The 14184-nt window shown below is 45.5% G+C and overlaps 1 protein-coding gene across 1 annotated transcript in view; it reads left to right on the top strand.

Moving 5' to 3' along the window:
- MYBBP1A (MYB binding protein 1a) overlaps positions 1 to 14184 on the top strand; it is a 58682-nt gene that overhangs the window by 7206 nt on the left and 37292 nt on the right. The window contains exons 10-22 of the mRNA XM_054394350.1: positions 312 to 419; positions 1097 to 1222; positions 1426 to 1629; positions 2271 to 2379; positions 2784 to 2871; positions 3919 to 4070; positions 4975 to 5064; positions 5726 to 5866; positions 6573 to 6737; positions 7769 to 7926; positions 8748 to 8882; positions 10065 to 10176; positions 13065 to 13196. Of these exons, the coding sequence (XP_054250325.1) occupies positions 312 to 419; positions 1097 to 1222; positions 1426 to 1629; positions 2271 to 2379; positions 2784 to 2871; positions 3919 to 4070; positions 4975 to 5064; positions 5726 to 5866; positions 6573 to 6737; positions 7769 to 7926; positions 8748 to 8882; positions 10065 to 10176; positions 13065 to 13196 (1720 nt within the window). The remainder of the gene's footprint in view (positions 1 to 311; positions 420 to 1096; positions 1223 to 1425; positions 1630 to 2270; positions 2380 to 2783; positions 2872 to 3918; positions 4071 to 4974; positions 5065 to 5725; positions 5867 to 6572; positions 6738 to 7768; positions 7927 to 8747; positions 8883 to 10064; positions 10177 to 13064; positions 13197 to 14184) is intronic.

The raw sequence follows: 14184 nt of genomic DNA, 5'->3' as shown, positions 1-14184 counted from the left end.
GAGCAGTGTGGCTGTGTTACTTGTGCACATAGGACCTCACTTGCTGACTGCTGCAGTTCTTGAAGTGCTCTTTGCTAAACTGCAGTATCTCAGAGGGGTAAATAAACTTCTGCATGGTAAAAAGCAAACCTGGGAAGCCGATCTCTGTCCTTATGTACCTGTTGCTTTCTTACTGTGTAGCTTTGCCATCTTTAGTGTGAAGCTTCTAAATACCTGGGATTCACCTCTTGCTGCAGTGGGTTGTGTGGGTTTTGGGACAGGTTTTTGTGATATCATTCAGAGTACTGATTCTGTCCATTCCTTTGTGAAAGAGCACAACGTAAGATTGGCAGATTAAGAAAATGGATCATCCACCGACTTGTTAGCATCCTTGAATGTCCAACAGAAAAAGAAGAGAGCCTTGTGATGGACATTTCCAGGTGGGAATGATTTAAAGACTTAACACCATGTGGGTCTGGAGGAATTCTGCTTAGCTCTGTGAGCAGTGTTCTAGGTGACTGTCCTCATGTTAGCTCTATGCGCCACGTTCTAGGTAACTGTCCCTGTGACACAAGGCAAATTCAACAGTGGAACTATTCCATGCCATAAATTAAGAGACTAAGTTCTGTTTTTGTGATGGTTTTAAAAACTGTCTTTTTAATAACCCTCTGTAGGTGTGGGCAAGCTTTTATCATCAGTAGTTCAGGCACTTGAGATCAACTCAGTCCCATTTGTTTTCGTGAATTTTAGGTTCTTGGTGATGTAGACTGATTGGAGATCTTCCTTGTAAACTTTGCATCAGATCTTAGTAAGAATTTATCTGTTAGTTTAAAAGTCTTTGAGATATGACCCAAATCTGACAGTCTGAGTGTTGTATTGTGTGGCCTGAAGTGTTGGCACTTCACTTTTGTGAAATCTCTTTTCCTGTATAACTTGAGAAAACAGGCTTATTGTAAGTAGTGACTTTTTTTTCCAGTGCTTGGACATCCTTGAAAAAAAAGGTAGTGAATATGTAGCTCTATTTGGTTTGCACTCATAGGCTGGTTTTGCTTCGTTGTGACTTTGTTATGACTTTGCTATGTTGTTTTGATTTGTTTCTCATTTCTGTCCATTTTAGGTTTTGCTTCTTCCATGCTTTCTTTAAGACTAAGAAAAAGACTTCCCAGATATGTGAGGCAAATGTCCTTCTCCTAGAACCCCTGGATGAGCAGACTTATTCAGCCATAGAGAACTACTTCTTTGGGTAAGGATTTTGGCTGCATGCTTTAAGCTTGGAAATTTCTCTCTTTTTTTTTATATTTTTTTTTCCCCTGAGGATAAGATTAACTTGTGAATGGCAAGGCAAAAGGTCTGGGATTGTGAACTGCTATTGGAGCATTTGTTTGACTCCAGGACAAGGGAATGGCAGGTTTTAAAGCAGATCCTGCTGGCTCTTTTTCTCTGCAGGCTACTTCAGACCTTAAACACTTTGACTGTTTTGGGGGATACACCAAAGGCTGCAGCCCTGAGGGAGAAGCACATCCATGGTGTGACTGCAGATGGGAAGCTGTGGATCTTTCTCCTTGTTGAGTATGCCAACAAGCTGCTCTCCAGTGAACATATCAAACCTCTGAAGCCTTTTACCAAGGGACAGAGGGATATCTGGGAGAGGTGAGAGGATTGGGAAGGTGGGTGATGGGCTGGTGAGATGAGGAAGGTGGAAAAGCCCTAATCTTAGTTCTTCTTTGGGCCAGTAAGAGAGACTGTATTCTCTCATCCTCCTGCTGCAGTCCTGGCTGCTGTAGCAGAGCTGTTTCACAGGCAGTGGCAATTCTATTTCTTGCTTTTTGAGTCTCCTGCACTTGTGGCTGGGTTTCAGGATGCCTATTTTACATCACCCTGTTCTTTCTGTGTGTAGTTAAGTGTAGGTGGCCAACTGCTCTTCTATTTTTGCTTGTAGTTCCTCTCCCAAACTTGATTGTAGCTCTTCCACTCTTTTCTCCTAATACCTGTACTAAATTGTCTGACTCTTTTCTGGTGCTCTTTTCTGAGCTTGATTTTCCCTAAAGGCCTGTGCCATGGCTGTAGTTTTGAGAATTGAGTCTCTGTCCAAGTGCAGAGCTTTTATAAGCCACACACAGTGAGATACTGTTACTGGATTATGATTGTGTACTGGACATATGTCCAGCTTCAATGAATTAAATGTTAAGTGTAGAAAGTGGTATTGTAGGTTTGGTCATGTTTTTAGTCTGGTTTTAAGAGAGGTTTTCTTGTTTTGAGTGTGAGAGACTCAAAAAGGTTTCTTTCTTTAGAACACTTCAGTCTGTGAGGAACCTACAGAAGAAGGAAAATAAATCAGACAATGCCAAAGTTGTTACTTTCCAGCAGCTTCTGCTTTTAATGGCCATTTATCTTTTCAAGGTAAGACCTCTGAAGTATAGCTGGGTGGTGTAAAATGGGCTGACAGCTGGGCTTTCTGACCACTGAGCTGGAGAGTTTTTCTGTTCAGAGATCCAATCTTTCACAGCCTCTGGCTTCTGAAAATGGGCAACTTAAAGCTGATAAACTGTGATTCTTATACTGACTATAGGCATCAACTAACAGGGGGAAAAGCTTGACCTGAGCATTAGTTTTGCTTTTTTGATTTCCTCAGTGGAGCAATTTTTATTTAGTTTCATTTTTAATTCTGCCAAGGGATTGTAGTAGCTGATTTTAATATCTGTACCTATTTAGAGAGGTCCTCAGTTTCTGAGTATATTGCTTCTGTTGCTGTTGGTAGTGGGGAATTCTGAGAGGGTATTTACTGTCTGCTTGTGATCAAACAGAACCAGTCTGAAACAGTGGATGTGCTGAGTGACCTTCTGGACTGCACAGAGAGGGCATTCAGCAAAGAACCTAAGAAGAAAAAAACTGGTGAGTCCTTCCTACATTAAAAAAAGGGAATGGTGTTGGTCATGATCTGTCAAAAGACAGAAGATGGCAATTAGTGAAGCACTCTGCATCACTTCTGGCTTGATGGACTTATTCCCAGAAGGATCCCCCTTTCCTTCATTCTCTTTCCTTGTCTTTCTGAAGCTCTTGTCTCCTGTTCCAGCCTTTTGTGTGCATCCTCAGTGGATTGTGTTCCTGTGTGCCTCTTAAAGGATAGGTGGGACATTGTCAGAACTGGACACTGCTTGTCTGGACAGTGTCCTGCTGGTCAGTAGCTTGGGGTATGTGTTTGGGCAGAGCTGTGGGCTCCCTTAACAGCCAGCAGTCCTGAAACCTGATGCTTTCAGAGCTCAAGTTCTGGGCAAACTAAATGTGTCCTGTGTAGACACAGCCTGCTTGTTGTTTAGGCCAGTCCTCATCTAGGGCCTGTGGAACTGGACTGGGGCTTTACCAGGAAAGAACTTGGCTTGGTCTTTTGACTTCCTCTCTACCTGTGGTCTTGTTGTTCTCCTTAAACCTCTGTGTAAATTTGAGGGTAAAAAAGAAAAAAAAAATAAAAGCTGTGATTCTGTGGTGGCTTGGTTGTGTGTGGAGCAGGATTCCCAAACTTTTGGGCTAATAGACATTTCAAATGCCAGCTCTTTTCATGAGCTGCTGTGGCTCCAGATTTCATTGGGAACACCACAGAATGCATGTGCTTTTGCTGATTAGCTGCTGGTGACTTTAACGTGGCCAAGCAGGTGTTGCATGATTTGCAGAACTGCTCATCCAAGTAATGATTGATGAACAGCTGGGTTTGCAGTGGCCTAAAGTCAATTTCAGGATGTATTTCTCCTTGAGGTCAGTAGCCTTCCAATGCAGCTTCAGTCCTGAGTTTCACACTTAATTACTTCTGGTCTGTGCTGCTGAATGAGTACTGCTAGCTGGGACTGTATTTTTTTTATTGGTAATCTTTCTGTAGTCTCACATCAATATGCCAGTGCAGTGGTTTTGCCCCTTCTTTTCAACCTTTTGTTTGTTCTTGTGCAGACAACACAGAGCCAGGCTGGGTTGAGGTGATGGTGGAAATCCTCCTCTCCCTCCTTGCCCAGCCCAGCCTGCTCATGCGGCGGATTTCCAAGAGCATATTTGTACAGATCTGCCCTAACCTGACCAAGAAGGGCCTGCAGCTGATTCTGGATGTAAGTAAGGCACCAGAGGGCATTGTACTGTTCTCCTGCCCTGTCCCCAGTGGATATATAGGCATGTCTCTACGTCGGGATTAAATAAAAGCCTCCTGAAAAGGAATAAAAACTACTGAAGTAGGGTTTAGGTTGGGTGTTAGAAGAAACTTCATCACTGAAAGGGTTCTCAAAGCCTGGAATAGGCTCTCCAGGGAGGTGGTTGAGTACCCATCCCTGGAGGTGTTGAAAGGACACAGAGATGCAGTGCTGAGGAACATGGTTTGGCACCAGGTTTGGTGGAGTTAGATGCTGGCTGGACTCAGTGATCTTAAAGGTCTTTTCCAGTCAAAATGATTCTATTAAATGTAGCTTACAGAGAGTTGTTTTGTTTGTTTTTGTGGGAGGCTGAGGTCTGCTAACTTCAGGCTGTGTTCTTTGGTACTTTTTAGGCTGAAGAAATTCCTGGGTCAGTTTATAGAGCTGGTAGATTTTATGCATGATTATAAATGGTAACACTTCCATTTTTTTTTTTTTTTTCTAGAAAGGCTAAGCAGAAAGGTGCTAATAATAAGTGACATTGAAAACCTAAATTGGTCATACCACTGGGTGGTGTCTTTTGAGAGAGTAATACTGGATTGCAAAGACGAATTGATGAACATAATACCTTATTTATAGCAAATCAAAATGTGTGATGTCTCCAGCTTCTTCAGTTCTCTCCATCTCTTCTTTTATTTTTTTCTTACAGAAAGCATTTAGCATATTGACAAACATGGAGAAGCATAGTAACAAACATAAGACAGAAAGCTGAATGCCTTTATTTGCTGCTTATCCAGCTGGCTTACTGTGCCAAAATTCCTGTCTGTTGTACACAAATGCACCAAAACAGAACCAAAGAGAACACAAGCTCCTGTGTTTTTTGCAGGTTCTTGATCCATACCAAGAGCAAGATGAAGAAAGTGCTGTTGTTGTGATGGAAGAATCTAAAAAAAAGATGAAATCTGCCCAGGACATGGTAATTGATGTGCTGTTAGCAGTGACAAGTGCTGTTCAGATCTTCACTCTTCAAAAAGAATGTGTCTCCTGATCTGTGGCAATAGATGTAATTGCATTTCTCTGTCTTGAGTAAAATGGCTCTTGCTCTATCAAGATTTATTTTGAAAGTGCAGCACACAGGAGGCTTGATGGAAGTGCATGTTTATTAGTTTCTTGGCTTGTAGGTATGGCTGTTTGAGTAGATGACTTCTGAGAACAAGTGGCTGCATCCTGGAATTAGCACAGGCCTCTTTTTTGCAGCCACATATTGAAATTGTTGCTGTGGCACACAACCATCTGCATTCAAGATCTTAGATTTTAATAACTGCAGATGCTCCAGCTGCAAAACACGACAAGCATTAGCAGAAAGGAAAGTCAGATGGGGGCTGGTACCTCAGGTGTTCCTTGGAAGCTTCTTTTTGGTACTTATTGATATTGGAGAAATCTGTATTATGTTCTGCTTTTAGCTCTTGTGAAGACCTACTGTCTGATCAGCTGAAATGCCTTTGCTTGACTCTGAGGGCTAAAAGCAAGGCTGTGGGGTGAGGGGAGGCTTGAGGCTTTTAGTTCTGAACAGTGATACACCTGAGAACTAAGGGCTGGAAGAGCAGTGTGGTCACAGGTGAACTTTTCTCCTGCAGGACAAGGAAGGAAGCGAGGACTCTTCAGATGAAGGTGACAGTGAGGAGGAGAATGACAGTGGAGATGAGGAAAAGAATGAAGAAGTGGATGATGATTTTCGCAGTCAGCTGATGAATGTTCTCCAGGCAGGCAATGCTATGGTACGTTTTCACTGCCTGTCTTCATACAGATACCAGGAGGTTTGGGCTGGTGAAAGATCATCTAATGCCTGTGTCCTGTCTGAGCCCATGCAGTGATACCTCTGGCAGTCTGCTTTGTATGGCATTTGAAGCAAGAGATCAGGCTTTTCCAAGTCACTTGTTCTTTGATTTATCGTTAGTGTGTCTCAAGTGCTTTCGCTTGTCCAATCTAGCCTGATACAGCTTCTATTCCTTCCTGTAGTAAACAAGATTGACATGAACTAAGGCACTGAGAACACTGTTCCATGATGCCTGCATTGGCCTGTGTGGAGGAGTGTGATCTCTGTAGGCTGCTCCAGAGACTTCTTGTAGCAGCAGTGAAGTGTGATTTAATGATTCCTATAAAGGCTACTGACACAGTAAGGTATTAACCTCTTTACTGAAGGAGCAGCACAGAGGGACTTGGTGCCAAAACATCAGCCTTTTCCCTCTCCCAGTCCTCTAGCCCTGTGTGTTAGTACTGTGCAGGCAGGATTACCTGGTAGGAAATAGGAGCTAGATTTCTTGTTGATCTAAGCATCTACTTCCCCTCCCCATGTTGTTATTCTGGGTCTAGTTGAAGCTACGTCCCTGCTGTGATTGCTGAGTCTTCTCTTGGCTCTGGTTCTCTCCCCACTGTCTTTTTTGAAGTACATGACATGTGGTCTTTCCATTCTGAAAACTAAAGGGAGGAGATGAGAGTGATGAAGAGCTGGATGATGAAGCTATGATGGCTCTTGACAAGAACATCTCAGCCCTTTTTGCAGAGCAGCAGAAGCGGATCCAGGCGAAGAAGGATGAGAAAGACAAAATGCGGAAAGAGAAGATCCTACGGAGGGATTTCAAGATAAAGGTGGGAGAGAAGGATGTGGTGTGAAGACCTCTGGCTTCCTAACATGTCAGTTGTAGCCTACTGCATGCCATGAGCTACTTCACAACAGTAAACAGCTTGGACATTCTGTGTATGTCATAGGCTCCTGGAGGTCAGGAGTGGATTGTTCTGGCTTTGTACAGGATTGTGGTCAGTTACTAGGGGCTTCACATGCCTGCTTAAAAACAAAACCCAGGACTGTGCTATCAAAAAGTGGCTTCCATTTGCTGGAAGCTGAAACACTTCAGTTGATGAGATCCTTCCCCACAACTACCCAAAGGCAGTGTCTGTCAGTTTGTGTAAACTGGACAAGCTGGATGTGCCTTAGTGTGACTTGCATAAAACCCCTCTGGTAATTGTGCAGTTTAAGGTGGGTGTGGGGGTTTTTTTAATTCATTTTTGCTTGTTACACTCAAAAAATCAGGGGGATTATGGCCAACACCCCCTGCTTATTTGTGACTGTAATACTGGCTTCAGGCCACTTGGTGTCAGCATGGACTGCCCGGGATACTCCAGGACCCAGGGACAAGCACAACTGTTCACCTAGAGAAATCTGGTGTCAGATTAGGCAAGGTGAAGGCTGAACGATGTAGTGTGCCCCTGGCTTTACTGCATTTGCACTCTGCTGTGCTAGAAGAGGCTTACTTTATGCACTGTCTGGAAGTTAAAGGGGGCTTGCAGGGGTGAGAGCTATCCGTCAGTGATGCTGATAGGTATGTGCCAAGTTACAGTGACTGCTGGTCTGGCCAGGTGACAGTGATTCTCTTAACTGCTGTTTCTAAATGGTGTCACTGCACAAAATAGGCTGAAGACTATAGACAGCCTTTAAACTTCAGTTTAGAACTTTTCAGTTTCTGATGCCCTAGCAGTACAAATGATGGCAGGAGGTGTACAAATCTCAGCTGCAAATTCCCCTGTGTAGCCCATTCCAATCTGAAGGAGCTGCTCCTGGTAGATCCATCATGTTTCCCTGTCCCCATCAGTTCTCATGTCATTGACTCTGGTGTTTGCAGGTGCTGGATCTGATTGAAGTGTTCCTGACTAAGCAGTCGGAGAACCCCTTGGTGTTTGATGTCATTGAGCCCCTCCTTCATGTGATTGAACACTGCATGATCTCAGACTCTGACAAGCAAGAGGTTGAATTCCTTCAGAAAACAGCCAATATCTTCAGGTAAGTGTCTTTAGTCCTCCAGATGATGGGCACTGGCCTTTGATGGACACTGGTGCTGTTGGCTGAATCCCACAAGTTAGTCTTTCTAAGACTGAAGACAATTGCTGTGCTTATAAATTACGTAGAATTAGGTTACCAGCACCACCCAAGTACACAATGCAGGAAAGAAATTAGCATCTGGGGTTTCTAGTCTAAGGGACTTCAAGTGTCAGACCTGTCTGCATGTGGAAACCTTAAGAGCAAAGACTGGTGTTGCAGGCATAGTGCCATGTCACTGATCATGTCCACAGGCCTCTGACCTCTGAGTCAGACTATATAGCAGCTCCCTAGGCTTACAGAGTTGATGCTGTGGCTGGAACAAAACTCCCAACAAATTATTACTAAGACAGGCAAGGTGAAAACAATCTCTGTTCAGAGCCAGATGTGAGGCATGATACAAACTAGACACAGACTTACGGGCAGTGTTTGTCATGATGTGTCCTCTGCACACCACTCCCTGACATCCTCAGCACTGCTCTGAAGCATTTTCCATGCTGCTGTCTACCCCCTGTTGAGAAGCAGTTCTGCAGCAGCAAGGTTTGAGGCAGTCAGTCCCCTGTGTGGGATCTATGGAGGAAAGTTGACTGATTCCTAAATAGGTGCTTGAAGGCCAAGAGCAATAAGTCTCCTCTAGCCACAGCAGTGACTGCCTCTCCTGCTGCCTGCAGCTAGCACCATTTTTATGTGTTGCCCTGAGCCCAGTGATAAGGGTTCATAGCAATCCATTTCCCAGAGCCCTTTCTGCAGGTAATGGCTTTGGGGTTGTTTTTAATGCCCTTCAGGAACTCCTTGTGCCGACCTAAGCAGTACTGCAGGAAAGTGGATGCCCTGCAAGATGATCTGCATGCTTTTGTGGAGAGGCTTGTGAAGAAAGCCTGCAAGCTCACTGACACCTCAGTGGCTCTCTATTATTTCAGGTGAGTGTCTGAAAAGGAACATCTTTGCTCAGTGCTATGGGCTGGTTTGGAAATAAAGCAGACAGAATGTTGCGTGTTAAAGCAGTTCAGAGAAACAAGAGACTGGATGAAGGTGAGGTGGCAGCATCTGTGTCTTACATGAGGACTAGCTGGTCATCCTGGCAGTCTGAAGCATTTTCAAACTGATGCCCATTTTTTGGTGATCATCATCTATGGGCTCTGTGAAACACAAATGGTCTGGTGATGGGAAGTGCTCCCTTGAGGAGTAGTGACTTGTGTGTGATTGGCAGTCAGTCTGCAGTGATGGTTCTCTAAGTACAGTGGTTTGCTGTCTCTGTGATAACACAGTGAGGACAATAATGATGACTCCCAACTGTATTTGCTCCCTCCTTTGCTGTTGAGTACAGGTGAATTAGGACAAGCTGTGTGTGTAGTTGTTAGGAGGCATGAGCAATCTAGCTGCTTCCTGGTGTAAATGGGAGTGCCATTTGCCAGGAGGCTCTCTTGTGACTTGAAGGCAGTTTCAGGACTATCATACTCCACCTAAGATTTCTCATCACAGCTGTGCATGCAGCAGGTACCATACACAGTCAAGCCAGTGCCATTGGGCAGTGCTGGCTCTCCATCACATCTGCCTTGTGGCTGTGCAGGAACTGTGGTGCTTCCCTGGCAGCACAGAGCTGGCTGTGTGTGCTGCATGGCTCCCTGGCAGCTTTTTGGCTGTGGCAGTGCTGAGTGGAGACATGCCCAGTTCATACAGCATTTCTCAAAAGCAGCAGGCTGTCTATGTGCTCTCAGCTGATGTGCCCAAGTTCTCCAGACACACAGCAGCCTGGGCTGAGAGGACCATGCTGCAGTGCTGGCTGAGCTGTGCAGGCTTGGAGATCCTGGGCAAATACGGAAGTCCCCAAGCAGTGCTAGTCAAAAGCATGAGCTTGAAGAGACCAGGCTGATAGTGGGGATGTCCCACTTCAGTGACAGATAATGAAATGTGTCCTCCTGAGATATATTTGTCTTTAGGTGTGACAAGAGAGGGGCAGGGGCCTTCTTGAACTCTTTAACCCCCTCTTGGTACAGAAGAAGCTTCCTTCATTGCTTGGCCTCTGCCCTCAGGTGGCTTTGCAGTGGCACTGTGACACTGTGGTAACTGCTATGTCTTCCCCTTTTTCTTTTCTTTTTTAGTGCCTCATTATACCTGCTCAGAGTGTTGAAAGGAAGCACATCTGATAAGGCATCAACTCCTCCTACCTCTCTGCCAGGGAAGCAGAGCAACCCCATCCCACAGGCTTGCCAGGTGAGGCAGCAGGCTGCTCTGGTTTTTCCCAGTAAAGGTGCCTAGCCCATTTCTGTGTGGTCCTTGCTTAATCCCATTTCACTGTGTGGTCTTTGCAGTTTCCTCACTGCTCCTGCAGTGTCTGCTTGCCCACAGCCACCAGGGGCTGCTGATGTACAGCAGATCCAGGTTAAGTGCCAGAGAAGCCTGATGTATGTTTATGCTGCTTCCCTGGCTAGTTTGCCATTTGTTCCTTTAATCTCTTGGCAGTCAGTCTTGAATTCTTGAGGGTGCTGAGGAGCAGGGAGGCACAAGGACAGTGGTGGATCTCTCTGAGGTTTGGCCTGGGTTATCTCAGGATGAAGAGAGTGTGGAGCAGCCTTTGTTTCAGTGGTATTTGTTTGCAGGGAGATTCTTCATCTGGTTGTGCTATGGGTGTCTGTTACTCAGGGAGCCTTACTGCCTGCTTCACTTTCACCTACTGTCTGCTGAATTTCACAGGTCTCTGAATTTGGCCACCCTGTGTATTTGGCAGCTCAGTCCAGCCACCTCCACCAGAAACCTGGCAAGATTTCATTTCACCTGATACTTGCCCTCTGAAACTCTCAGGTTGTGTGCAGGAATTAGTGACTTAATACTGTTGACATTTTGTGGTGGAGGGAAATAAACAGAGCTAGGCCATGACAAAGGAGGGCCTGGAAATGACAAAGACTGAGATATTCTTAGTGGCTGAAAAGATAGCAAATGCTGCTAAGGCTTAGTGAGAGACCAGGAGTGTTAATCCAAGCAGCTCATGTTCTGTGCTGGGCCTTTCTGGAAAGAAAACCAGAGATCTATGTGGAATATAAACAACATACTTGACATTGAGGCTAGAGTGAGACATGTTTCACAGCATACTTAAGCTTCCTTGTCCTTCACAGAGAAGGCTGTTATTCCTTCAGGAACAGAGCTGTGGTCCTGATCAGCCAAAGACACAGCTAGCAGCTGAAATGAGTTGCTGGCTTGAGGGAAGTGGCACAGTTCAGTTTGTGAGATGCTGCCTGTGCTGCCATTGTATTGAGGTTGGGAAGGGTTTGCAGTGGGGGAGCAGGTATGGTGTGTTTTCACAGGGCTTTGCAAGCAGAACCTGGAGTGAGCTTTTCAGTAAGCAGTAGAGTGGAACTAGAGCAGACCCTGTGATGCAGTGACCACATATATGGCAAAGCCTTGTTACTACAGAAGAAGTTTTTTACAGTAAGCATCTGCATGGGAGGAGGAATCCATTTTTCCCAGCAGATGGATATGTCAAATAAGTGCTAAGAACAGCCACTTGACTAGCTAGCTGAGGCCCTGTATTGCAAGATCCATTTTCCACTCCAGCCTGCATTCAGCTGCAGTAGCACTGGGAGCTTGACCTGAGAATGGGACACAACAGTAACATGACTATGACTTGCTGTGGGGCCATGGAAAAAATTCTTGGACAGAGGATTGCAAAAGGCTCATCCACTGTTGTGAAGATCACAGCTTTGACTTCCTGGGCCTTAATTTTTGGTGCTTTTCTGGCAATGTGAGAACAGCCAGGAAAGCTGGGAGGTGATGCTTCACACTTTGCTTTTTGTCACCCCTGTGTTGTTAGTTGAGAACCATAAACTAACAAGTTTCTGGCCTGCTCAGGTCTCAGCTGGTTGCTGCATGTCTGAGTTTCTTGTTCCCCAGAAGTGGGTATTAGAGCATTTACACAGTTCTGGGATTGCTGGATCCCTGATCACAGCTAGGGCTTGTCTGCTGGATACCTGGAAATCCTGGACATAGCTGCTGAGTGTGTGTAGATGTAGATACCTACATACACTAATATCTACAGATTCAGGTAGCTCCATACCTGAGAACACCCTGTACACAGCACAGCTGCTATAGGATGGTCTTTGAGTTCTCTGTGAAGCTCTTGTGTTAGACATGCCCACCAGAAACCTTGCAGTGAGCCCCCATGCTGTACCACGCTACATGCAGTGTGTGTAGTCTCACTAAAAAGCTGTGCTGCCCTTCACTGAGAGAGTCACAAGCTGTTGGTTCTTGGGAGAGCATATTTGGGGCTGCCCTTATTTCCTCATGGTTCTGTGGTGTATCTCCTAGGCTTGTGTCATAGAAGGTACCCAAGAAGGAATCATAGAATCAAGCAAGTTGGAAGAGACCTCCAAGATCATCCAGTCCATCCTATCACCCAGTCCGAAGCAATCAACCAGACCATGGCACTAAGTGCCTCATCCAGGCTTCTCTTGAGTATCTCCAGGGATGGTGACTCTACCACGTCCCAGGGCAGCCCATTCCAATGGGCAATCTCTCTCTCTGTGAAGAACTTCCTCCTGATATCCAGCCTAGACCTCCCCTGGCACAGTTTGAGACTATGTCTCCCCATTCTGGTGCTGGTTGCCTGGGAGAAGAGACCAACCCCCACCTGCCTACAACCTCCCTTCAGGTAGTTGTAGACAGCAATGAGGTCACCCCTGAGCCTCCTCTTCTCCATGGAGAGAGACTGTTTACAAAGGCCTGCAGTGATAGGATGAAGGGCAATGGCCTCAAACTAGAGAAGGGCAGATTTAGATTGAGCATTAGGAACAAGCTCTTTACTATGAGGGTGGTGGAACACTGGAACAGGTTGCCCGGGGAGGTGGTTGAGGCCTCTTCCCTGGAGAGATTCAAGGTAAGGCTCAATGAGGCTCTGGGCAACCTGATCCTAGTTGGGGATGTCCCTGCTGACTGCAGGGAGGTTGGACTGGATGAGCTTTGGATGTCCCTTCTGGCCTGGACTGTTCTATGATTCTAAGAACAGGTTGGAGAAATCTCTGTGCACCGGTAGAAAAGAATTACTTCATTGCTAGTGATTCATCCTTGTGTTTCACTGGAAATGTTTTTGTTCTGCTTTTTCCCCCTAGCTTGTGAGCACAGGGTGTTTGAACATGGAGAGGGTGACTGTGATATACCAGCAGGCACTGACACAATTCTTCACCAAACGCAAGAGTGCCCTCACAGGTGCCATGTTCCACGATCTCTTCAAACGCTTCCCGGTGAGTGCTGCTGGCTGTGGCGTGTTTGTTTTCTGCTGGGCTCCAAAGTGCAGCTGCAATTCTGAGGAAAACAGGGAGAGAAACTTCTCTGCTTTATTGTGGGCTAGTAAAAAAAGTGCTGTAAGGTTTCTTAGGATGTTCACCTGCTCAAGCCTCTGTTAAACGCTGCGTGCTTTGGTGGCAGCGCTGCAGAAGGCCAGGATCTCGTTTGTGGTTTGGATTGGGATACTGGTTGAAGAATGTAGGTGAACAGAAAGCTGCTCTTTAGAGCATAGCTTAAGAAGCACTGTTTTTTTTTTTACCAGTATTCCAAACTGAGCAAAGTCTGCACAAAGGCAGAAGGACCAGCTTGTTCAGACAGCTAACGTAGCTGCTGTCCAGCTTTGCTCAGACTCAGTTTATCAGCTTTCTTCAAGAAAGCTGTGGAGTGTAGAGTCTAATTGGAACCTGATCTGCAAGCTGGATGTTCTGACAGTGTCATTGTCTGAAGCGTATGAGGTATTTCCTCCAAACTTGACCTGAAGTGGGTCTCCAGTGTGAGGACAGGCAGTTTGAAAGAAACAGGCCTTGAGTCTGAATGTCACGGAGTTCTTCAGGGCTTTCTGGGTCAGAGTGAGTAGAGACAGCTGCCAGAAGCCATTTCTCAAGGGCTTCAGCCTTTCAGAGTCGATGTCTGGTGGGAGGAGACACATTCCTTGTGCCCCTCAATTTGGAAATACATTGCCTATAAACAGAAATTGGTGGATTTGGCCAGAACAGAGGTTCATCAAGCTTTGCTGATAATTGTCCACCTCTAGAAAGGTTGTTTAGATCAAGACTCGTTGCAGTCTAACTCAGCCTGTTCTCCTTTGCTTCTGGAACTGTTTCTCTGCACAAAATGAACGGCCTGCAGGAAGTGTTAGGCAGATACAGATGTAAATCAAGAATTTTTGCCTGATTTTTCCACTGTCAGAGTGTTGCTGCTGATTGCTTTGTGATCAAGATTTCA

This window comes from Indicator indicator, chromosome 30, assembly GCF_027791375.1.
Source record: "Indicator indicator isolate 239-I01 chromosome 30, UM_Iind_1.1, whole genome shotgun sequence".
Classification (NCBI taxonomy): Eukaryota; Metazoa; Chordata; class Aves; order Piciformes; family Indicatoridae; genus Indicator; species Indicator indicator.
This window is presented reverse-complemented; position numbering and strand designations above follow the sequence as displayed.